Here is a 26962-nt window from a genome sequence, read left to right as displayed (position 1 = left end):
TTGAGGTTAATTGTTATTAAAGCTGCTTTAAACTTCACACCTCTCCATGACTACTGCATTTGGAGTCTGAAAGTGCCATTATAGTATCGAACAGACACTGTCTAGATGCTAAAAAGGTCAAGTATTTTTTTCAAGGCATTGGGGACGCTAATTAGATTGTTGCTGGGTCTAAAATGAGAGAAGAACCATCTAGCCATTATTATAAGCTCCAGGATGTATGGGGTAAAATATGAAATTCCAACTGTGAATGGATTGAATTGGTGATAAATCTGGTGTGAGATCACTTAATTCTTCCCTGTGGCAGAACTATTTTGTGTAATGTAGCTTTTAAGTCAATGTCTTAATCGAAAACAATACACAGATGGGATGCAACAGAACGAAAGATTAAGAATATTTATTTCTGAGTGTCCACTAAGTCTTTGCAAGTGTGCATCTCTTGATGAAATGATGATGTCATTCAGTTCATCTAAATAGAATTGTTCTTGCATCTTCACACTGGCCCTGTGAGAATGTGCCAAAACGTAATTATGATCTTCATCTCACGGAATGCTCAAGCACATGGTGTGATGATGCACCAAAGCCAGATAATTGGCAGCTTTATGCTAATGAAGACTTGGAAGACGGAAAAATAAAGAGCAGACCAAATCCAGAGTGACAATGCGTGAAAACAAGGGCTGTGTTCTTCATTTAGTAATGAACCTACTTTATAACCATGCACATATTTTATATTCAGTGAATATGCCATCATCTTTAGATTAGGCATTAATTGGTGTAGTGGTTTATGCTCACGGCTGGTAACCAGGAGGTTGGTGGTTTGATCTCTGTAGGAAGTGGGGCATAAGCCAATCAGAACTTGAATAAGGCACTTAACCCCAGGATGCTTCAGGGGGATTGTGCCTGTAATAAGTTCATGGCGCCATTCTGTGGTGGCATCATGTGCATGTCTTAGAAAAAAAAAATCCATGGATGTGTGGCTATAAATTAATGATTCTAATTACTTAGCAGTGCAGATAGAGTCATTTAGTCTGCTTAAGACTGCTTGGGGAAAGACATTGGAGGTGTATGTTTGCCCAGAGGAAAGTTGAATTGCTCAGAGGTTCCTTGTTCATTGCACTTAATTGAGTTCTCAGTTTCATCAATTTTTTCTTAGATGTTTCTCCTAAAACTTCTTTGAAAAAATAAAAATGAAACAATAGTTATACATATAGAGTTTAAGTAAAGATAAATAAATAAAATAATGTGGATAGCAGCTTAAATTATTTTGTGTATGACCGTATGCCAACAATTGTCTAATTTTTTTTCTATATATTTGGTGATAGGTTACACATAAAGAAAGTTGTAATCATTTACTCACATGTCTTTCTTAACCTGTATGACTATCTTTCTTCTGTGGAAAACAAAAGAAGATATCTAGAAAAATGTCTTATAATGACAGAATGTTCATTCTTTGGTGGATGATCCCTTTAAACAGAAACATCTAAGAGAACTTTTGATAAAAAAAAAAAAAATTGTGGGTTTATAATAAAATTTGTATCAAATGACTTTTGACTGCAGATTTTTTGAGCACTGTCTGAGACGTATTTAAAGTCACTTCCAGATCATTTGAGTTAACAATAGCCGCTTTTTCCCGGAACAGTTTGTCCCAGAAACTTTTTTGCTGTCTGCATTTCCATTACAGTCTAAAATACTGTGAAAATTAAAGGGTTAGTTCACCAAAAAATGAAAATTATGTCATTAATGACTCACCCTCATGTCATTCCAAACCCGTAAGACCTCCGTTCATCTTCGGAACACAGTTTAAGATATTTTAGATTTAGTCCGAGAGCTTTCTGTCCCTCCATTGAAATGTATGTACGGTATACTGTCCATGTCCAGAAAGGTAATAAAAACATCATCAAAGTAGTCCATGTGACATCAGTGGGTTAGTTAGAATTTGTTGAAGCATCGAAAATACATTTTGGTCCAAAAATAACAAAAACTACGACTTTATTCAGCATTGTCTTCTCTTCCGGGTCTGTTGTCAATCCGCGGTCACGACTCCCTGTCTGTGAAACCGGGGGTTTATGTATTAATCTCTCTTAACTTTTTTTATAAGATGTCATGGTTATTTAGTCAGCACTTGACCACATTTATTTAACTTTATATGCAGAAATATGACTTCTAATTGCAGAATTAAAACTTATTTTGTTTCCATTCTTTATTTCCTGTCTTTCCATAGGATCCCTCCTTCTCCCTGCTTCTCCATGATAAGCTGCAGGTGCCCAACAGCACACGCAAAGCGTGGAATGAGCGTGATGGTCGCTGTGACGTGTGTGCCACCCACCTGAGTCAGCTGAAGCAGGAGGCCGTCCACATGGTGCTGAGCCTAGAGCAGTGTGATGTATCTCCTGGCTCCCCTCCATCCCTGGCCTCCCTGGTGGGTTCCCGCAGCATCCACCAGGGTCCCACACCACCTCGTGACTGGGCGTACCTTCCCACAGGCTACCATTCCTCAGCCTCCTCCACCTCTGCTACTGTTTCCGTCACCACATCCAGTTCTACTCCAACAACCACCAATGCGAGCAACAGTGGCAGCACCCACCACCCAGCCTACCCCAAACACGGATCCAAACCCAACAGTCTGGGGGTGAGCAGTGGGGTGGAGAAGAAGAACAATTCCCCCGGCCATGCAGGAAAGTCCACTGGACCACAACAGCCTCATCTCCCCAGCAGTCCCAACAATGCTAATGGAACTGTGTTGAGTTCTGTCACACTCCAAGCTCACCAATACCTGGAAGGCACCTGGACATCTGGACACCTGTCAAGAGCCAACGGTGTCACGCTCTATCCTTATCAGGTTGGCTTATTTTACATATCCCACGTCTAACTACTGATCTAGCTATTATGTATTTTCATGCCTACAGTATTGCATCAATCAATCAATCAATCAATCAATCAATCAATCAATCAATCAATCAATCAGTCTATCTATCTATCTATCTATCTATCTATCTATCTATCTATCTATCTATCTATCTATCTATCTATCTATCTATCTATCTATCTATCTATCGTCTGTCTGTCTGTCTGTCTGTCTATCGCTAGTCCTGATTTTGCCAAGTTAGATGCATTCCTGGGTCAACATATTTTGTTGATCCTGAAACAACATTCCTACCCCATCCCTAACCCTTCCCATAAGTTATCCCTAAAATCAGAGAGAAATGATAAATAACACTGATGTAGAAGCAAATTACCCTGGTTTTAAGCCTAAACTTTACATAAACTGTAAACTTGTCCCTCGAATCTGATTGGAATATTGTTGATTGGAATGTTGTTTAATGGAATGTTGTTCCAGGATCAACCACGTTGATCCAGGAACATATTGCACTTGGTGAAATCAGGTTCTGCATGGATCCATCCATCCATCCATCCATCCATCCATCCATCCATCCATCCATCCATCCATCCATCCATCCATCCATCCATCCATCCATCCATCCATCCATCCATTTTTATGCTTATTAGAGTATTACATCATTATCTTAGTATTGCATCGTTACCTTAGCAACATGCTAATGCATCCCAGAAAGTGTCTATGCAGAGGGTTCTAAATCAAGTCTTTTATGAGGCCCAGTTAAGATGCTGCCTAAAGGTAGCTTTCTATGTAAGCAGTAGACTTCAAGATAGATCATTAGTTTTTGGAAGAAAACCTTATTTTTTTATTCATGGATGGAGGGTTGATGTCCCTTTAGGGAGAAGTCCCGCCTGATGTAATGAGATGTTGTTTGCACATTTTGGTTAATGCTGTAATCTGATGATACAGTCCTTTGGGAGACCCTCTGCCTAATGTGCATCGGTAATGTATCGGGTGGAAGGAATTACATTTTATATAGACTGCATGGGGTCAGGGGAACGTTGCAAGACAATCAGTTTGATTCATTTGTCTGGATAAAAGCCTTTTTCTTTTGGTCCACTGTGTTTGCAGAGACTGAGAAACCATGGAAGGTGAGTTCATTTTGTTTCTCCGTTCTCTGTAATGGGATGGTATCTAGATTATATCACAGAGAAAACAATCTAATTCTGACAGGCAGGTGAGTGATGTTCATCCCACTTGAGACCTAATTCCTTGTTACTTCGCAATGAGATCCCAGCTTAGTGTATTTCTACCAGCTGAAGTCAACATATCATAATTAAACAAGCGTTGAGTAAGGTCCAAATGAGAGATTTTGTTTTAAGAGGGATAATTTAGTCCTGGCATATGTTGTCACTGTCTGTCTTCAGACTTATTAGGAAAAGAACTTGGAGCAAACTGAATTGAAGCACTCAGGAGTCTTTTTAGTAAAGCCTAAGTGAATTAAGTCACAGCAGGTTGATTAGATCTAATCACAGAGTTGTCTTCTCTAGAGTCTCTGTGGCTTATCAGGGAGAATCAGCTGGTTTAGATTCTATTAAGTATAAAGGAATGTTGTATAGGAGACTTTAGATAGTGGTGCTCAAGAATTGACAAGGATGTGAATTAGGCATATTGTACAACCACAGAATCAGCTACTCTGTGAGGATTCAAATATTATAAAATAAATTCAACCATACACAGAGGCGCATTGCTACCTTGTACAGAAAACATGAAATGTTAAAAAAAAAACATACATCTGCATATTAAATAATGTTTCACTGAGCACCCCCCCCCCCCCCAATCGTGGGGTTAAAGAAGAACATGCACTTAAATGTTTCTCCTATGAGCATTCAGTAGAGTTTTACTGTTGATCTCAAAACCATTTTAAATCAACTGTGAAAGTAGGTTGTAATACATAATGCAAACCCATAATTTATATGTTGTCAAATAAAGCACATTTTTAGGCTACCATTTTCTTTCAGTGTAGGTAGACATAAAAAGGAATTTCTTAGTGAATGTTCAGGTAGTTATATTTGGAAATTGACACTTTGATCTGCCTTCATCTAAGTGGTTGAGTGGGTAAATGTTCCTTGATTCAATTCAAATAATCAAGTCTTTAAAATCCCATGTAGATTAAGAGGAATGTTTTGCAAATGTGTCCTTTCAATGAACTTGGGTCTTGACAAAGACACTTCTGTATGAGAATGATCTAACTAACTGCAGTTACAGGTCGTGAGTTGTGACCTGTTTGTGCTCTCGTAATAGGTGTGGGATTCATTTAACAACAAATTCACTTAAAAAAAATGCATATACTCTAGATGTTCCTAAACGTGTTGTAAAATTGAGATGACACCTAATGCATTATGCGATTTCGTTTGAGAAAGAGATACTGTACCTGTCATGCATATTTAATATTTATGTGGAGTTCAGAGTATGTTATGAGACTACTGCTCTGCTTCAGGCACAGATGTGCATAATGTTTAAGACTGTATGTCTATGTCTCAGTGAGACCCTCCAAACACACAAACATCTGCAGCATTTGCATCTAACATTTATTTCTGCTCAGTACGCAAAGACTCAAGGTGAAGCTTTGTAGCAACAGCAGATTTTAATTAGGGAACCATAAAGTGTTCACAGTGTTCTGAAAATAATGGCACATAATGTCATACCCTAGGACACTTCCAGTGATTACATGTGTACCAAAGACGAAGTACTAAAACATAAGCATATTCCGAACAGATGTTGTTTGTTATAGAAACATAAACATGTAATTGTTGTCATACATAGGCCTCAAAACTCTTGATCTTCATATATAAAACCATTCATCTGGACCAAATGTGGTTTCACATTTTTTTGTCAACCTGGAGGGGATATTCTGGATATTTTGATGGTGATTTAAATCAACAGTGGTCTTTTATATTGTATCCACAGATTGGTGGATTGTGTTAGTGTATGTGTTTTGAGAGCGAAGGAAAAATCAAGTCATTTCAATTTGATTATCTGACAAAGAACTACTCTAAAATGTTCATATCATGAGTTTTGAGAGCATTATCTATCTATCTATAAGCTTGTAATAGCATGTCACCGTTCATCTTTGAGTCATTACGTCACGTCTGTTTACATAAAGAAGGAGTCCCAGCTAGTAGCTATATGGCATGTGAGGATGCTGCTGGTGGTGGATCATTTATAGCATTTTCTCACAGCATTTGCAATAATTAAACTTATCATTTTGATGGCGGATTGTAATCCAGAAAGGTTCAAATGTCAATCATCAGTGACAACTGAAGTTTCACCCATAGTCAAAAGCTAAAGACTTCGACTGTGGAGTGGCTACAGAAATTGAAATCTACAGGTAACACTAATACACACTAAATACACATAGTCACGCAATGCTGATGATGTTAACATTAACAATTTGAGAACAAAGTATAACAATAATAATAATTTGCACAGTTTGACGTGATCTGAGCCTAGCGATCGTTAGATTTTATTACCATTGGTAGCGCAATTTATTCATAGACTTTAAAAAAAAAATGGATGCCGCAACGCTGTCCTTCCATTGTAATGAACTGAATGTAAAATGTACGATGATGGGCGTTGACATGTTACACAAAAACGTCTTGGAGTTTGGAGCCTGGGCACGTGCAGAAGGAATCGTCAGTGGAGCCCGGAAGCTCGCAGTATCAAACTTCCGCCCAGATGCCTGTTTCATCATTGATGTATTATAAATTATACACAATTTAAAATTCTACCTATAAAATAATAGGCTATTCTGTTTCTAGAGCAATAATATTTTTGAAACAGCAAATTCAGTAGATAAACTCAATATAATATGCCACTAGAAACAACTCTAAAATGTCAGAAACTTTTCTGCCATTTTAAATAAAGTTAAACTAACGTTACAGGAGATCGATTGCTGTAGACAATGCTCTATAATTAATTAGAGTAGGTTATCATTACTTTTGTCCTGCTCATTATTATTTTTATACCCATAAAAATAATTAGTAACTGCCAGATAACGATCACCTGCTTATTCCCATCATGGCTAAAGTTAGGCATGTTATCTTAACTAATAACATTTATTAATTAGCTTATAAAGCCCACATTTAACGTTACCAAAAAAGTTCAGTACCCCGTCAGATCGTAGGTCGGTTAATACAGTTTACTGCTGAACAACTTAATTTGTCAGTGTGAAATAACACAGAAATCGAAAATTAATAGTTAGTTATATCTTCAATATCCCCTCGAAGCTCCGACAGTCCTCAGAGAAGCTGTCGATCACAGCTGTCAATCATGATGACATGCCCCATTTCTATAGCATCAAATTGCTAGCTAAAATCAAACTTATCACGAAAACGAACAATTGAATATATATCAGCATGATAACAACTACCTTAAATGACCAAAACCATCTTTCGAAAAATTTTATTTGAAGCGTAATTTATTTTTTTGTATTGACTCAAGTCCCGTTCGTTTGAATGGAGAGGGCGAGGTTTATGAACTGTACTGCATCCAGCTACCAGGGGGCGATCAAAGAGCACGCAGCTTCGCTTTTCAGGACGTATGAGGTACACCCGGATTTATTGTAATGGTTTTTCTCAGTTGGTCAAAACAAAAGTGGCAGACATGTTACTTGTTCTGATGATATTTTCTGGTGAAAATTCTTATTTTGGTCATACTTCCAAGACGTAGAATCTGTGATTCCGAAGTACAGTATCCATGCCGATGTGGTGACTGACAGCAAACATTAGATTCATCCGCGCTGAGGAGCCGTGCCGATGCACAACCCACATAAAGATGAGAATTCCACAAATAACTGCAATTGCAGGTTTCAAACAGAGATGGCGACAAAGAGGCAAAACTTACGGAATGCAGCTTTAATTATTATATTATATTATATTATATTATATTATATTATATTATATTATATTATATTATATTATATTATATTATATTATATTATATTATATTATATTATATTATATTATATTATTAACAGCATACATCTATTCCGTCATGAAGGCGAGTAAATAACAACAGAACCTTTTATTAAACTATTCTGGTTAAAAATAACATTCTGGCAAAAAATTTGGTCTTAAATATGTCTTACAGTAAGAGTGTGTGATTTGGTCCCAGAAGATCCTCATCGGGTTTTGGTGGGTCTAATCTTGATTGTGCCAGTTGATAACACCATGGTGGAACTAGGAAGTCATTTAGGCTGTAGATGGGGCACACCCTTCACCTCACTCTAATCACGTCTTCCTTTAAAATCCTTCTCAGCTGTTCCCTGTTCTGCCTGTTCTTCTCCTCCTTGAGCTCTGTATCTCCCACTCCATCTCAATGAGTCTTTTGTGACTTCTGTGCTTTTCACTTCTGTTTACTTTGGCTAAGATCTGCTTTATTTTCTGTATCTCTCCCCCTCTCGCTCTCTTTCATTGCCCAAGGGGCTGGTTTTTGTGCACAGGAAGCCGTTAAGCTTACGTTGGAGAGTCACTCCGATAGTGACAATTACCCTGGATGCTGGACTTGTTATAAAAACATTTTGGATGCCACACACAGAGCTCTGACATTCCATGTGGACTTTGTCTTATCCCTTATAAAATCTCCTCAAGGAGGGCTCTTTTCTGAAACCCACATCCCTTTCTTTGGAGGAGGAATGTGGCTCCCACCCAACGGACACTTACAACTTGCGTCCCTGTTTAAATCACAGGACCATTTAAAGGCATGATGAGGCAACTTCAGTCTTGAATATGTTTTTATATAAACTGTTGAATCTATGTTTATTATTTCCTGAAAGAAGTCTCTCGTTAAACCGGTTCTTTGGAGCCTGGCTGGAGTTTATGCTATGGGCAGAGAGCATCTGTAAGGCGTAGGGGGTCTCCTTTGCTCTGTCAAGGGCTATTAAACTGATTCATTCAAAGAGTCTCTCTACTTCATAGATTGTACACAAACGGAATACAAATATACCCAATTTTACATTCATCAGGTCTAGCTGCCTGCTCGCCTACTCCTTCATGTCACAATCAATGTAAATCGTGCCAAAATAAGAACAGGAGGTTTTCATGAGTCACCATGGACTACAATATGTGTCTTGCTTTAATGTTTGCCATATGTTTGCAACAGTAGCAAACATGATGTAGAATTGCAATTTGAATATATGAATGTGGAATGAAAATTTATCAAATTTCACATAAATTCATGACTTTTTTGTTAACTAGAAAACGTTAAATGTTGACTTGACCAAGGCTTGTTTGGATTACAGTTTTTCTCCATTGGTTTGACTCATTTCTTGAAACAGAAATTACATTCTCAAAACAACATGGACAAACCTCCAAACCACTTGGCAATTGTTCACAACAGAATTGATTTTCTTATTCATTTCATCAAATTGCAAATGTCTAAGTACACGTCTCAATGTCTCAGTACATCTTTGCAAATGATTAAGTACAGGTAGCCTACATTTAGCACAATTTCCAAGTGAATTGATCTTGTTGATCTAAACTGATTGTTGATTCTCAGTCTAATGGTTGTTCGCTCCAAAACGTGTCAGCGTCATTTCATTGTATAAGTCATCATATGCACAATAGTCTGTTCAATTGTCAAAATTAGTCAAGAACAAATTACCATGAATACTTTTCATATTTTCATTGTTTTTTGTTTGTGTGTTTATATTACAGTATATTATGCTGTATACATTTTCTTTTTACTCTGATATATGGAAGTTACTTTATGTGTGTGAATGATAATGGTTACAATTTCCTTGGCAGTATGAGTGCAATGTGTGATGTCAAACCTAGGCCATCTTACCCTAAAATCCTATTTCTTTTTATTTTAGTTTTATACACAATTGTATGAAAAACAATACAGTAACCATTGTCAATGAAGGACTGGGCTAAGACTGAAAGGTGGACATCAGGGATATTTCAATGGACCTCTGCCATAATGACAAAACATCTAAACATTTTGACTTGCAGTGCTTACACAATGCCAAAGGGACGAAGCATTTTGGGGGCACTGACTGTTTAAATGAGAAGGAAATTTAGTTTTGACGCATGAGTGAACAGTTTTGGGAAAGGTACAGTATGAGCTTTTGCAAGTGAGCTATAGTGTTGTGCTGAACTGTAAGACTGTTTTGCCAAATGATCTTAGAGTTTTGAGAATGTAATTTCTGTTTCAAGAAATGAGCCAAACCAATGGAGAAAAACTGTAAAAAAAAAAAGGGGAAATAAAGTTTTAAAAGACTTTAAAGCTTTAATTTAGGCCTTACAGATTTACAAACAGAGAGAACAGTAGATAGAACGATAGAACGATAGAACGATAGATAGATAGATAGATAGATAGATAGATAGATAGATAGATAGATAGATAGATAGATAGATAGATAGATAGATAGATAGATAGATAGAATGATAGAACATTAGATAGATAGAACGATAGCTAGAACGATAGAACAATAGATAGGTAGATAGATAGAACAATAGAACGATAGAATGATAGAACAATAGATAGATAGATAGATAGATAGAACAATAGAACGATAGAATGATAGAACAATAGATAGATAGAATGATAGAACGATAGATAGAATGATAGATAGAACGATAGATAGATAGATAGATAGAACAATAGAACGATAGAATGATAGAACAATAGATAGATAGATAGACAGATAGATAGAACAATAGAACGATAGAATGATAGAACAATAGATAGATAGAACGATAGATAGAAAGATAGAAAGATAGATAGATAGATAGATAGAACGATAGATAGAAAGATAGATAGAATGATAGAACGATAGATAGAATGATAGATAGATAGATAGATAGATAGATAGATAGATAGATAGAATGATAGATAGAATGATAGATAGAATGATAGATAGAACAATAGATAGATAGATAGAACGATAGAACAATAGAATGATAGAACAATAGATAGATAGAACGATAGATAGAAAGATAGATAGATAGAATGATAGATAGAACGATAGAACGATAGATAGATAGAACGATAGATAGATAGAACGATAGATAGATAGATAGAATGATAGAACAATAGATAGATAGATAGATAGATAGATAGATAGATAGATAGAACGATAGAATGATAGAACAATAGATAGATAGAACAATAGATAGAACGATAGATAGATAGAACGATAGAACGATAGATAGATAGATAGAACGATAGATAGATAGATAGATAGAATGATAGATAGAACAATAGATAGATAGAATGATAGAACAATAGATAGAACGATAGAACGATAGAACGATAGATAGAACGATAGATAGAACGATAGATAGAACGATAGATAGATAGATAGATAGATAGATAGATAGATAGATAGATAGATAGATAGATAGATAGATAGATAGATAGATAGATAGATAGATAGATAGATAGTTTTTTTTTTTTTTTGGCATTTCCCATGGTTTTATTTCTTTCTCTGGTTGGCTATCCCTATCCAAGTTCCGTTTTCCATTCCATTGAGAAGTGAATCTGAACTGTCACAGATAGATATAGAGAGAGCTCAGGGAAAGGTGGTGAAGAATAGTGCTTAACATATCCAGGTAAGGAGTATCCAGGCAGTGCAGTGTATTCCGGCTTTAATTATGATGAATGAGGAAGTCTTTCCTTGTGGGAGTGCAGGGAGCCGCTGGGGAACGGGGTAGAAGGAATCCTCCACTCAAGGGCTTCTTTTAGATCTTTCCTTTCCTCTCTAGGGTATTTCTGCTGCATCAGGAAATTTCCATTCTCAGAAATGTTCCCTTCCTCATCCATCACACCTGCACTTGGCCCAGGTCTCATGTAAACCCAGAGCCGGTGCAGTCACATGGGGGGGCCTGGCCTGCTGTTAAAACACATGAAATGAGACATCCATAAAATTACAAGTGCTGGATATTGATTTCACACACGCACAGGGACGTACTTGGCAATCCGTCATCTGCGGTGAAGTTGCTATAATTGTGCTCACAGCATTCTAATATGCTTTAATAAATCACTAGAAACACTAGAAAGATATTTTTCCTGCAGTATTAAGGTCTCTCTCTTTAGTATTTGCAATTTTATAACATACTGAGACATTATATATCACATTTATCTTATCAAGATTTAAAATTCATGAAATATGATAATCTCTTGATAATCTGCCTTTTTGTTTCTAAATAAGACTCGATTAGTGTTATCTGACATTTCTTTGCCATTTCTTTGTAGAATCTGCTCTATTTCTGCAATAATTATGGTTGTGTTTAACAATAGGATGGCATCATGAAATGGAACATTTCAAAACTAGCATGTGGCAGGAATTGGCTCTTGTAATACACAATGCGAGGCATCCATTTAAGGCATCCAAAAATGGCAAAAAATGGGTCACATTTATACAGCATTTTTATTAGTATTTTATATATATATATATATACACCATTTATTTTTGAAGTCTTATTTTGAACCTCACACATCATGTAACACAGGGTAATGGGATTTCTAATTTATCAAGCATATTAATACTTTAAAAAAAGATGGGATAGAGTAATACTGTAAGAAAATTCTCCTACAGTGCATTATTTGTAACTGGAGAACTTACAATGTGGCCGGCTATCTGTTGATCTTTGAATAACCTTCATCTGGCTGATATCAGTAATGCTAAGACTTTTAATTTAGCTTTACAAAAGCCATATGGACCAGCAAAAGGAGTATGAAGGTCAAAGTCAATGTCAAACAGTTGAACATGGATGGCTGGATGTGGGCATTACATTCGGACAAAAGGGCTACTATCAGACAGTGGAGAGAGAGGAGAAGTACAGCAAATGAGGGAGAGAATGGAAGGAGAGATGATGGGAGGATGGGCAGAGAGGTGCAATCTGTGCTGTTGGCACTGCTGGTATTTAATGCTCCTTCTTCTCATTCCTGCACAACAGATGGCAAATCAGCCGTGGGTTCCCAAGTGGTCTGACTAGCTGTGAGCAGGGCTGGGTCGTTTCAGTGCTGCCATGAGGATAGAATTGCCATTTAGCTCATGGAAAACCAACCTTCATTGACGATTCATTGAAGTATTTTTTAAAGTCCATATTGTACACATTCATTGCAATCAGGTTTTTTGCCTCCAAATAAGTCATCATTTAGTTTTATATGACTTTTTGACTAATAAAGAGGCTGGGTTTTTTTTCTACTGTACCTTTAAGACTTTTAAATTACACGTTATGATTGATTAACCTCTGCGCACCTGTGTAGTTCCCACTGTTTCTGAATTCTTATTATATATATGTTAATTTACTCATGATTCTGACATCAAAACACCCATTTTTGCAGCTTAGTTTCCATAATCGTTCTGGCTTGGCCCGAGGAGGGAGATTTGCATGATCAGAATTAGATTATGGCTATTATGTCGTCAGATCATTGCTTGTACCGAATGAGCAGGATTTAGCTTTGTGTAGTAGTCAAAAAGCCTAATCCAATCATTAATAATGGATAAAAGCTTTACTATTTCTCATATTGCCCTCTGTACTAAGCCTTCTAGATTGACCTGTTCTTCTGTTTAATGTACTGGGATAATATTTTATGATGACCGTTGTTATATAAATCTGTATTAATGATCTTTTGTTGGCAGAGGATCAATACCGAGTCCATTATTAGCTGCACATTATCAGGTTTATTAATGGTTTATGGTTATTCCCATGACATTTCATTCCATACGTTTACTCCAACAGCTACTGCAGTTGTCAAATACAAACACACCTACTGTAATTCCGGTGCTCGGTTACATGGATGTCTGCACAGACCGATGCGGGGTTAAGGAACTGTAACGAGTCCAGACGCTGCTAAATATACCTGTCAGTCATGTGCTATCGTGGAGTATTTTAAGACGACTGTGCATTTTGCACCATACCAGCCAGATTGAATTAACACATGTGAGGATGTGAAGACACCTTGAGGCTTTGGCTTGTGAAGAGCTCAGTTTAGATTCTCCGAGGTGTGGAAGTCACTGCTGGTACTGGTAGGCCTGTTTGCAGATGCAAAGTGGCAAAGCATCTTTAATTTGGTGAGAAAAGCTGAGCAGAAAAATTGTGGGTTAATTGGGTGTTTCTTCAACTTCTGCCACTTTTATGTCCCAGGGGTTTATTTTTGTTACCATTTTTTTTAGTTATTTTTTTTGTAAAATTAGTCATGTTTATGAAGATCAAATTTAATCTGTCTCAAAAACACGTTCATTTATTACATGCATCATTGTATTATATTGTAAAATAAATTGCTTTGTATTATGTAATGTATAATACAATAGTTATAATTATTGTGTATAAAATATAATAATAATGTAATTAATAATAAATATGACTATAATATGTAAATTCACCATTATATTAGTTAACATGAGATTTTATTATTATTATTAATAGTAATAATATGTATAACATGTAATAGCAGTGTCTTGAAGAGCATGCTTGAGATTAAGATAAAATACGTGATATGTGAAGAAAAAATGTAGAAAAATAATTTGTGAGCAGACTATTTCCAATTAAGCTGTAATTGTCAAATCATGCAAAAAGTGTGAAAATATTATGTAATTTTGTGTGTTTAGGATACACAATCATAACTGTGAAATTAGCCTCAGCAAAACCAAGGTAATTTTATTTAAAAATGCTAAAATTGTCATTTCTATCATAGAATGTTATTAAACACAATATATTCGGTGGAAAATTACACTTTGGTTCATAAAAAACAGGGAAAAAAGGCAAAATTGTCTTGTGTTGCATATATAATGTCCACTACTGGACATTTTAGCGACAAATGCACAGATCTGGGTTTTCTCACTGTCCTTCCAGCTTATCTGAGTGATACTTTCCTACATTTGTGAAGCATTCTGGGTAAACACACAGAGGGCTGCTGGTTCACTGTATAGCAGAGCTCACCCCCCTCAGGGACTCGTGTGTCCTTATTTGGGGCGAAACGACAGACCCGGCCCACAGCAACAGCAGTGCCCTCGCCATCTATTTACAGCTGGGGGAGGGGAGGGGGTTCGGATCATTTCCAAATCTACTCTGGCTGAATGCTTGTTTAAGAAAACCAGCCGTGCTGTAGGCCCTTCACAGCACAATTATCAGGGCTGCTTCTCATGACTCACGTCTAAGCTGAGCTGTTTATCTGAATGCCTGGCAGAATCTGTGCTAAACTTACTCACCGACACTGCATGACCAGGGACACTTTCCAGAGACGTCTGCATGGAGCACAAATAGAATGTGTTTTCACCTCTTACCCCAGCATATCGGGGAAAATTAAGAGCCATGGGGGACATAAAATACCAAATTGAGAACATTACCATTCTGCAAATAGGGCCATTGGCTCTTATTTAGTTAGTTGTTTTGCACATTGTTTTTAATTTCCATGTTTACTTGCATACAGATCTCTCAAATGGTGTCGGATGGCAACCGAGAGGGTCTAAACGAAGCCGCGCTCAACCGCTACAATGCCGACCGACCGACTGCATACAGCAACCCTGCTGCTCCACCTCCTGCCCCAGTAACCACAGCACCCTCCAGTGGCACCTCCGCTGCTGCATCCTTTTTTGCCAGGTAAGACTCTGGGTATGATGTCACATATGACCTCACTATGTTGAATGCTTAGATCATGGGGTTTCAATTCTGCAATGCAAGCGATTTATGTTCTGTAAGTATACAGGTGTGATATACAGGTGTGATATACAGACATTGTCATATTATCTATGGTGTCACTTTGTTGTTATGGCTTTGTGGGATTGTAGAGTGTCCATTGGATGCATACTTGAGAATTATCAGATTATGCATTTCTGACAACCCAGGCTTATTTTTGCAAAACTCCAAAATGTACCTTTACATACAATTCACCGCAGTTTTCAGATGAAATGAACACTAGTGACAGTAAAACACAAAAACAACTTTTATGCTTTGTCACAGAAACTACAAACCCGATTCCAAAAAAGTTGGGACACTGTACAAATTGTGAATAAAAAAAGGAATGCAATAATTTACAAATCTCATAAACTTATATTTTATTCACAGTAGAATATAGATAACATATCAAATGTTGAAAGTGAGACATTTTGAAATGTAATGCCAAATATTGGCTCATTTTGGATTTCATGAGAGCTACACATTCCAAAAAAGTTGGGACAGGTATCAATAAGAGGCCGGAAAAGTTAAATGTACATATAAGGAACAGCTGGAGGACCAATTTGCAACTTATTAAGTCAATTGGCAACATGATTGGGTATAAAAAGAGCCTCTCAGAGTGGCAGTGTCTCTCAGAAGTCAAGATGGGCAGAGGATCAACAATTCCCCCAATGCTGCAGCGAAAAATAGTGGCGCAATATCAGAAAGGAGTTTCTCAAAATTGCAAAGAGTTTGAAGTTATCATCATCTACAGTGCATAATATCATCCAAAGATTCAGAGAATCTGGAACAATCTCTGTGCGTAAGGGTCAAGGCCGGAAAAACCATACTGGATGCCCGTGATCTTCGGGCCCTTAGACGGCACTGCATCACATACAGGAATGCTACTGTAATGGAAATCACAACACAGGCTCAGGAATACTTCCAGAAAACATTGTCGGTGAACACAATCCACCGTGCCATTCGCCGTTGCCGGCTTAAACTCTATAGGTCAAAAAAGAAGCCATATCTAAACATGATCCAGAAGTGCAGGCGTTTTCTCTGGGCCAAGGCTCATTTAAAATGGACTGTGGCAAAGTGGAAAACTGTTCTGTGGTCAGACGAATCAAAATTTGAAGTTCTTTTTGGAAAACTGGGACGCCATGTCATCCGGACTAAAGAGGATAAGGACAACCCAAGTTATTATCAGCGCTCAGTTCAGGAGCCTGCATCTCTGATGGTATGGGGTTGCATGAGTGCGTGTTGCATGGGCAGCTTACACATCTGGAAAGGCACCATCAATGCTGAAAGGTATATCCAAGTTCTAGAACAACATATGCTCCCATCCAGATGTCGTCTCTTTCAGGGAACACCTTGCATTTTCCAACATGACAATGCCAGACCACATACTGCATCAATTACAACATCATGGCTGTGTAGAAGAAGGATCCGGGTACTGAAATGGCCAGTCTGCAGTCCAGATCTTTCACCCATAGAAAACATTTGGCGCATCATAAAGAGGAAGATGCGACAAAGAAGACCTAAGACAGTTGAGCAACTAGAAGCCTGTATTAGACAAGAATGGGACAACATTCCTATTCCTAAACTTGAGCAACTTGTCTCCTCAGTCCCCAGACATTTGCAGACTGTTATAAAAAGAAGAGGGGATGCCACACAGTGGTAAACATGGCCTTGTCCCAACTTTTTTGAGATGTGTTGATGCCATGAAATTTAAAATCAACTTATTTTTCCCTTAAAATGATACATTTTCTCATTTTAAACATTTGATATGTCATCTATGTTGTATTCTGAATAAAATATTGAAATTTGAAATTTCCACATCATTGCATTCTGTTTTTATTCACAATTTGTACAGTGTCCCAACTTTTTTGGAATCGGGTTTGTATAATTATGGGTCAGATTTTCCATTAATAAACACTTATTTTTGTGCTTTTCCTTGCACAATACTATGCTATGACCTCAAAATGATTTTACCATAGTGCATGATTTGTAAACTAATACATTTTTACGTTTGCATCACATAATCAGCATATATAATAAGGAAGTATGCATATATTTAAACATGCGTTTTGGCAGTTGTATCAAATGAGTCGCAAATTAAATTAATTAGCTCAAATTAAAAAGCTCCATGTAGCATGAATGCTAGCTCAGCTAAAAACTGTGATAGCTTACTGTGACGCTTAGTTATGTGATGTTGTACAGTGAACAGGGTTGCCAGGTTTTTACAACAAAACCCACCCAATTACTACATAAAACTAGCCCAAAACTATAGCCCAAGTGCATTTTTTTTAAATTCATATTTCAGGTGTTAGATATCATGTTATTTGGGGTCGCTTCAACCCATGAACATGAAAAACAACCTGCAGCAACAGTGTTAAAGTAGCCCAATTCGGCGGGAAAACCACAGACTTGGATGGAAGCACAACCATCCAAGAAGCACAACACTAATCTCACACGGGCAGCCAATGATTTTTAGCCACAATATCCAACCAAGAAATTAGATCATCTATTTCAAAAACACATCATCCAAATGGACAGATTGATTTATTCATAGATTTATTGAATTTTATCTGCTTTAATGAACTCTTCCTCTGATAAGACAGCAATTATAAGACATGACAGCTTCTCTTGAGCAAGCTGCGCTTCTTTAGCATTTTGCACTCGGGTCTGAATATGTGATGAGCTTGATGGCCATCTGCAGTCAGCATAAACACTCTGTCTGTCATTTCTCAGTCAAAGAAGGGGTATCGTGGGACTCGGGGTCTAAAGCTGAGAGTGTTTGCATGTCCTCTCGTGCTTGATCCTTCATTCGCACTCATCATCACAGCTGTCTGTTGTCAACAGGACATTTCTCACACATGCAAACATACTTGCACAAATACACAGGCACTGGCAGGTGTTGTCACATTAATGGTGTCATATGAGATGCTCTGATCACCGGTTGACTCTTTCCCATCGCTGTCTTCCTCTAAAGAATCATCTGATCTAATGTGGAAGTCCATTTGCTGCTATGATTGTGTGTATTGTCTTTTGAAACAGGCATTATGTCATACTATGGGAAAGACATCCTCTTCCCCATCAACTGATTCGTGCTCTGGTCTCTGTCGCCCGGTGGGGCCATGGGAGGGGGCGAGGACATAGATCATGGGGTTTTATCGGAGCTGGAGTTGAGGAGGAGAGTGCTGCAAGATAGTGGGAGACAAATGGCTCATGTAAAAACCTCAAAACCTCTCGTTTTCGTGAGAGCCTCTAATAAATCAGGCCTTCTACAGCAGCTGGAGTTTGTGAATTTATTTTGTATCAGAGGGCTACAGTGGTGGTGGCACCATGATTTTATCTTCCTCTCCCCCATCTTCCTCTTTGTGCCCACTGCTTAGACAGGCCACTTGTTAATAAAATCAAAAGAAGAAAATCCCGCCTTTCAGTTAGAAATAGCTCACTCCAAAATGAAATTCATTTATATATATATATATATATATATATATATATATATATATATATATATATATATACAAATTATGTGTAAATGATGACAGAAAAATCTTTGAGTTTCATTCATTATTAACTATTGACTTTCAATGTATGGATAAAACAGTTGTTAAAAATATTTTTTTTCTGCTTCACAGAAAAAGTCACACAGGTTTGGAATGACATGATGATGAGTGACAGAATATTAGAATATTATATCATTATAGAATAGATGATGATAGAATTATAGAATACTATTCTGAAATAGTGTTAGCATTCATTTTCATTCATTTTTTTGTATTAAGATATTCAATATACGATCTTTACCCATTCCAGTTTGATTAGTCTTCAAAACACAAATTAAGACATTTTTAATGAAACCCGAGAGGTTTCAGTCCCTCCATTGAAAGTCCAGGTAATCAAAATTCAAAAGATCCAAAAACATCATAAAAGCATCATAAAATGTATCCATATGAATCAGTTTAATCCAAGTCTTGTGAAGATATATGATTGCTTTCTAAAATGAACAGATGTAATTTAGGCTTTTATTCACATTAAACACGTATACATAGAGCGCATCACATTAGGTGAACACAGAAACTCATGTATGCGTCACACTCTAAAACAAACCTCATTGGTTCTTGTGCATCATGCACACACATTTCAGCTTTTATGTTTACCATATGTGAAGCTCTTTATGGATGTGTGTTGGACATTGTTTAGATAGTTTCCATTTATTTGCCTTAAAGGGTTATTTCACCCAAAAATGAAATTTCTGTCATCTGTCCTTCTTTCTTCAGTCGAAAAGAAATTAATTAGTTTTTGATGAAAACATTCTAGGATTATTCTCCATATAGTGGACTTCAATGGCCTCCAAACGGTTGAAGGTCAAAATTAGTTTCAGTGCAGCTTCAAAGGGCTTTAAACAATACCAGACGAGGAATAAGGGTCTTATCTAGAGAAACCATCACTCATTTTCTAAAAAAAAATAAAATAATTATATATATTTTAACCATAAATGTTCATCTTGAACTAGCTCTCTTCTTCTTCTTCTTCTCTTTATTTGAATTCCAGCAGTGTACACACTGCTAAGTGTATTGCTGCCCTCCACAGGTCAAAGTTTGAACTAATTGTTATATACTTGCACTAACATATTGTATATGACAATTTAGTTCAAACTTTGACCTGAGGAGGGCAGTAATACACTTAGCAGTGTGTACACTGCTGGAATTCAAATGGAGAAGAAGAAGAGAGCTAGTTCAAGATGAGCATTTATGGTTAAAATGTATAAAAAGAAAGAAAGACATGAACATATTGGATGACATGGGGGGTGAGTAAATTATCAGGAAATTTTAATTTGAAAGTGAACTAATCCTTTAAGGGGGGCATCTTTCCCCATCCTACTAGATTATGGATTTAAAATGCTTTTTAAATACTGTTACAAACTGATTTTTAGCTTATATTTGTACACTGAGCACAAATATCAGATCTGTGAGAAAATCTTCTGAGAGGCCTCTGTAATCTGTTGATGATGGTTGATGATTGGTCGGTTGTTCAAATGTCAAATGTCATTACATTTATAGCCAATATTCATGAGAGTATTTTCTGTTGGAAAAGGATTCAGTCTCTCCTCGTTTGTCCATCGTTCTGTTTTTCATCTCTCATAGCCATCTATCAAACTGTGGCAATGGGCAGAAAACATTTACAGTAGAAACCATTTGGCAGCGCCTCTGTTTCTGAAATGTGGTACCTCGTTTTACATGAGGGATAAACAGTTATGATTGATAACGTTTTGCCTCATCTGTAGAATGAATTGTTATACTGCATGTGTGCTCTTAATCCCTATGAGGGATCTTACTGTAGATGTATTGCTTGAACACTGTAAATATTTCTTTAATGTTCAGATCACATAGAGGTTAAGAGGTTTCCAATGTGATTTACTGGCCTCATATCAACCACGCTTGTGGATACCAGAGTAAGTGGATGTACTAGATCAGTGGTTACTAGAATAATGGTGTGTTACAGACAGCAGGACAAAACAATATTGAATGCAAATAATTATCTGGAACTAAACTTCTAATTATGCATAAGAAAATAGCAGAAATAAATAGATTTACAACTTTTAAAAAGAAGAAATCATCTGTTGTTGACATCAAAGCTTTCTGTATGTGGACAATTGAAAAAATAAACATAATTATTATTAATTGAATAATATTTTAATTTAATAATAATTTAATCAATCATTCATTATTTAAATTTAATTATTTATAAGTAATTAATTATTATATGCACTGTTATATTAGGGATATAATGTTTTGTTTATAATAAATATCACAGTTTTCAATATAATATTAATAATAATTTTAGGAATATTTCAACAAACTATTTTGAAAATGTGTATGGTCGGGCCTTCATGTCCAGAGTAAAATCATTTAGCAAAACCAGTTAAAAAACACTGTAGATCCCAGATTATATAATATATAACATATTAAATGCAGCTCCCATGCTTCTTGTTGCTATTGATTCTGCATTTTTCAACATGTGTCTGCTGTTCGTTTTCCTCTTTCATAGCAGTGAAAAGAGCAGGAGAGAGTGTGCCATGTGATTTATAACCGCCATGCCCCCATGTAGCAGACAATGTCAGCCATACTTCGGCAGTAAAAAAAAGAAGGCTGTAAATTTCAGAAGAAGGTGCAGGTTTACATGAAGGACAGTCCTCTTTTGTGTATATATGGGTCTCGGCCTGTTGTTTGACAGGTAAAGACTATCCTGCCAAAGTGTGCATATGTGTACACCTGGCACACATTTTTCTTTTTGTTTGAAACAGGACCATGTCACACCCCTTACGCTTTCCCCCGTCCTCACTCTGTGCTCGCACCTGAAAATTTACAGATGTCGTAACATGCCTTCTTGAGAGAGTGCTGTGCTTTATGGGACAGGTGTCATGACCTGACCATCCGGATGCGTTCAGTTAAAGATGTGGCAGGGCTGTCAAACTGAACCGCACATCTGTAATTTACACGCCTTCTTTCTAGAAACCAAGAAACACATTTTGTTCTTCTTTTGATATATGCACCATGTTCTGAAAGCCATTCGAAGGCATAGGAACATTCCTAATATATATGCCAATATATAATGCGCATCTCTGAGCAACACATGGTAGTGGTGTTTCGTTCCTGAGTGAATCTGAGCAAATGATTCCAAAGACTCACTCATAAAGCTTTTGTTAGTGAATAAATCGGTTGAGAGAATGATTCCATCGATGTGTCCGAAATCATATGAATTAGTACTACATTTGAATTTGAATTTACATCTCAACCATTAAAAAGTGTGTTGTATATAGTATAAAAATGCTGTAGTATGAATCAAATTTGGACTTACTGCCATGTTGTTACTGTCACGTGACCTACCAGCATCAGTTGTGTCGCTTCACTGCCATTCATGAATCCTCTCCCGTAGACTCAGGGGATAGTAAAGTGCCCATTGAATGCACACTTCAGAATCATGGTACTTTTCGCCTACTATTTTTCGATTACTATGTTGGCATACTGTTTTTTGCATGCTATATAATAAGGAAGTACTTGATTTCAGACGCAGTGCATGACTCATCTTGAAGACGTCACTTGTTTAGTTTCAAATGAATTCATGTTTTTGAATAGCAAATGATTCTCTCACAAAGGTTTAGTTTCTGAATGAATCAGTGTTTTGAACAAATCGGTTGAGTGAATGATTCAGTGACTCACCCATGAAGACCATGGCTGTCTGAAATCGCCCCCTATAGAGCACTATTTGAGGGGACAGCCATTTGTAGTGGTGTCCGAAACCATAGTGGACGATGTTGAGTGCACTCATTCAATCCCACAATGCACCGCAATAATGAGTGTACAACCGATGCACGCTAGAGAATACTCATAATGCACTGTGAGAGTCGCGCGCTGAATAAATTCCTGCGTCTCGCCAGGAGATGGCACCTGCATCTGAATCAATCATCCATTCTTTTTCCAAACCGGGCTGGTCCAGCATAATGTCATACAGGTATAAATTCCTTTTTCATTGATCATTAAATTGTTTTATTAAGGTCTTTACATGCTAGTTTCCATGGCAGAGTTCAACATAAATATTCATTACTACTGGAGCTGGCAGTTTGCTACTTTTCAAAAGATTATTAAACAGCAGCACAAACTATGCGAAATCGGCTGCCCTTCCGGCGCACTCAGTGTCTGAATTTACTCACTCGTTTCATTCACTCCTTCAAGTGAACTATATTATTATAGTGAATGAGGGTAGGGGGCGATTTCGAACACAGCACATCACTTGTTTTGTTTTGAGAGAATTTGTGTTTTTGAATAAATCGGTTGAGCAAATGATTCAATGATTCACTCACAAAGGTTTCGAATGAATCAATGCTTGGAAGAATTGGTTGAGTGTCATAAAGTAAAAGTGTAACAAGTCATTAATTAATCTCCAGGATTAATCCCCCAACCACAAATCTATAATCAAGATTTCCTTCAAATAATAAATAAACTACTTTATTTTATTATTTTATTTTATCTGATTTTAATTATTTTTTATTTTATTTTATAAAAAATTGTATTTTGGTAGAAACTTTGGTGGTGTCTCATAGCTGGCTCTGATCAGGTCAGTATAGTACATTTTTCATAAGTGGATTTACCAACCCTGTGTTGGCTCCATCAACTCCAGTCTACGAGTTGCTGTTTGCTGTTGGCACACGATGAATAGCTGATCTGACTGCTGCTGCTATCTGCCTGCATGAGAGACTCTATCATCAGCCTTGCTCGCCAGAGTCAGGGGGCCAACCTTCACCCCTGTGCAACCATGCCTGACTTTTCAACAGTCCCTCCTCTCCTTTCCTCTGCTTCACTCACCCATGTCACGTTCCTGTGGCTCTCGTTTGTTCTGGCGGGACCCCTGATCCCTGGTCTCGGCTGCTGCGCTTTAAGTAAGGACACGCTGACCTAAAAGAGTACAGTGGGTTGCCCATATGGAAGTGTTCTTTTAATGTTGTTTTGTAGTGGAAAAAGCCTTTTAGCCTTGTGGTTTCTTATCTAGAGCTCTGGCTGTGTCTGTTCTGTGTAACAGTCTTCATGCTTTCCTATACGGATCTTTATCTGTCACTGTATTAGTAATCATTCATCTTATTGTTTAAAGTGGGATTCCATGGGGATGTGGGGTCTATACTCCTAGATTTGCTTGCAGTATCCCAATTTTTCACTCTCCTTAAGGAGGTTCCTGTGCTGTAAGATGATCTTGAGAGCATTCAAAAGCCCTGTACCCCTATTATTTAGATCTATTTCTAGATCTGCCCTGGCCCAGTCAGTTGTGCTGTCCCAGGTGTGTTGGCGCAGGAATGGGTCTCTCCCATGCAGAAGGGAAAATGACATCTCAGCAATGGCTCAATTCCAGTAAAGGTCGTTCTCCTCCTCTTTCTCTATCCATCTGCTTTCCCTCCACCCTCACATCCCTGCTGTAACCCCATCTAAACACCTTCCCCAGAGCCCACCGCTGCTGTTTCTGTTGCTGTAGTATGATTATTTATAACCTGGTTCATTAGTTTAAAAAATGACAATCCATCTCACCGTATATATTTGTGACTGATCTCATATTATTAAGATTATTAAAGGAATAATACATAATAAGTGTAATTAGCGGACTGTCATAAATATGTTATTTATAAAATACACACACACACACACACATATATATATATATTGTTTTTAATATATACATATATTTTTATAAATATTTATTAAATATATTTATGAAATAGATTACAAACACAGTATTTTATTTGAATTTTTTATTGAGTTAAATGTTTTATTTAATCCTAATCTATTATTTAAAAATTACTATATGACTGGTTTAAAATGAACCCAAAATAGGTTGGAAATTAAAAATCAGACACATCATTACTAAAGGCAACAATAATAATGAAAAGGTTAACATTTATTAATAAGCAATTTAATAAATGTTTATTGTTTAATTATTATTCATTCAACTTAATAATAAATGTTCATTTATTATACATATTAATACATATTCATTTATTAAACATAGCCTACTTTGGGTTCATTTTAAGCAAGCAATACAGCAGTTTCTAAACAATAGTACCCTGCCGGTTGGGAAAACATTTAACCCAACCACTGGGTTAAAATATCCCATTCGCTGGGATAAAACAACCCAATTGCTGGGTTTATGAGTGTAAAATGCCTGCTTTCATTTCCCTTTAGAACAGCCTTATTTTTATTTATTTATTTTTTCTGGAAAATAGAACCCCTTCTTTACTGTTCATTTTTTAATATTCTCATTCTCATTTTCCCCCTATAGAAGAGGTTTAATCAGGAACAGGTTTCTTGCACTGTATTGTGATCCTTTCACTGTGCTACAGATGGTTTGTGTGTGAACGAATGAAGGTGGGGTGTGGGGTACCCCAGAGATGATATAATGCGAGTAGCCATGCATAACCGCTGCCACTGTCAGTGTGCAGCGTGTGTCGTTTTGTTCATTAACTCTCCCGTGCCTCCATCTCCGGGGAGCTAAAATGCCGCCCCCCTTTGCACCTTTCAGCGCCCCACCTTCTTACCATTTTACTTCACCATGGCCTTTAAAACAAGCAGGGTTGCCTCAGAAACCCCTCACATCAGCACTGACCCCTCCATCGCAGGACCAACCCCCTCCTCTGCAACCTTCTATCCCCCCTCACGCTTGAATGATCGATTGAGCTGCCGAACAGCCAGGGCAGCAGGGTGTGAGGAGAGTGAAAGGTTTCATTAGTGTCCCTCTAAAGAGCCCAGCCAGATTTATTCCATAAATATTCACCTTAGGGGACGCCTGTCTCTGAAGGCATTTCAGTACGACAGCGCTTGGCGTGTGTGTATATATAGATATGTATATTAATGTCTGACACTGACACTTTTGCTCTAAAATAGCCCATCCTCATTATTTCCACCCAGAGTCACATTTCAGATGTATTTTATTTATTTATTTGCCACTTTTTGAGGGAAGGTGATTAGATTTACGTTTGTTGCCTCGTGGACTATAAAGCTTTCTTTGACTTGGGTTAAGCAACCACATTACCAACTACTCAACACCCCAAGAACACCCTAGAAAAACCTAATAATCATATAGCAACACACTAAAAAAGAATTGTTAGTTTAACTTAGTAAGTTACCTGCTTGCCTTAAAATTTTTAGTTCATTGAAATTAAAAATTGTAGTTAATACAATGAAGGCGATTGGTTTAATCAACAGAAACTCAAAATATTATTATATTATCTGAACTACATTAATTATCCCAATAAAAAATCAGTAAGTTGATTTAACACAAGAAAAATACGGAAGAGGATTAGGGCCAAGCGATAATAAAAAAAATAAAACCATCTCAAGATTAAAGTTGTTAAATTTTGAGAAAAAAACTCAATACATTTCGAGAAAAAAGTCGAGATAAAATGTTGAGAATAAACTCATTAAATTATGAGAATAAAGTCATTAAATTACGAGAAAAATGACGTTAAATTTCGCGAAAAAAGTCGAGAAAAAATGTTGAGAATAAAGTAATTAAATTACGAGAAAAAAGTCGTTAAATTACGAGAACAAATTTGTTAAATTATGAGAAAAATGCCGTTAAATTTCGAGAAAAAAGTCGAGATAAAATGTTGAGAATAAAGTCATTAAATTACGAGAAAAAAGTCGTTAAATTACGAGAACAAATTCGTTAAATTATGAGAAAAATGACGTTAAATTTCGAGAAAAAAGTTGAGATAAAATGTTGAGAATAAAGTCATTAAATTATGAGAAAAAAGTCGTTAAATTACGAGAACAAATTCGTAATTTAACGACTTTTTTCTCGTAATTTAACAAAATTTTTCTCATAATTTAACGAATTTGTTCTCGTAATTTAATGACTTTTTTCTTGTAATTTAATGACTTTATTCTCAACATTTTATCTCGACTTTTTT

General features: G+C 36.8%; 1 protein-coding gene across 2 annotated transcripts in view; it reads left to right on the top strand.

Moving 5' to 3' along the window:
- Window positions 1-26962, top strand: part of kif26ba (kinesin family member 26Ba) — a 109447-nt gene that overhangs the window by 32844 nt on the left and 49641 nt on the right. For both annotated transcript variants that reach the window (XM_048190905.1, XM_048190904.1), the window contains exons 3-4: window positions 2219-2836; window positions 15275-15444. In XM_048190905.1, coding sequence (XP_048046862.1) covers window positions 2219-2836; window positions 15275-15444 — 788 coding nt within the window. The remainder of the gene's footprint in view (window positions 1-2218; window positions 2837-15274; window positions 15445-26962) is intronic.

The sequence above is a fragment of the Megalobrama amblycephala genome, linkage group LG5, assembly GCF_018812025.1.
Source record: "Megalobrama amblycephala isolate DHTTF-2021 linkage group LG5, ASM1881202v1, whole genome shotgun sequence".
NCBI classification, from domain to species: Eukaryota; Metazoa; Chordata; class Actinopteri; order Cypriniformes; family Xenocyprididae; genus Megalobrama; species Megalobrama amblycephala.
The sequence above is the reverse complement of the archived record's forward strand: the minus strand, read 5'-3'. Positions and strand labels throughout refer to the sequence as shown.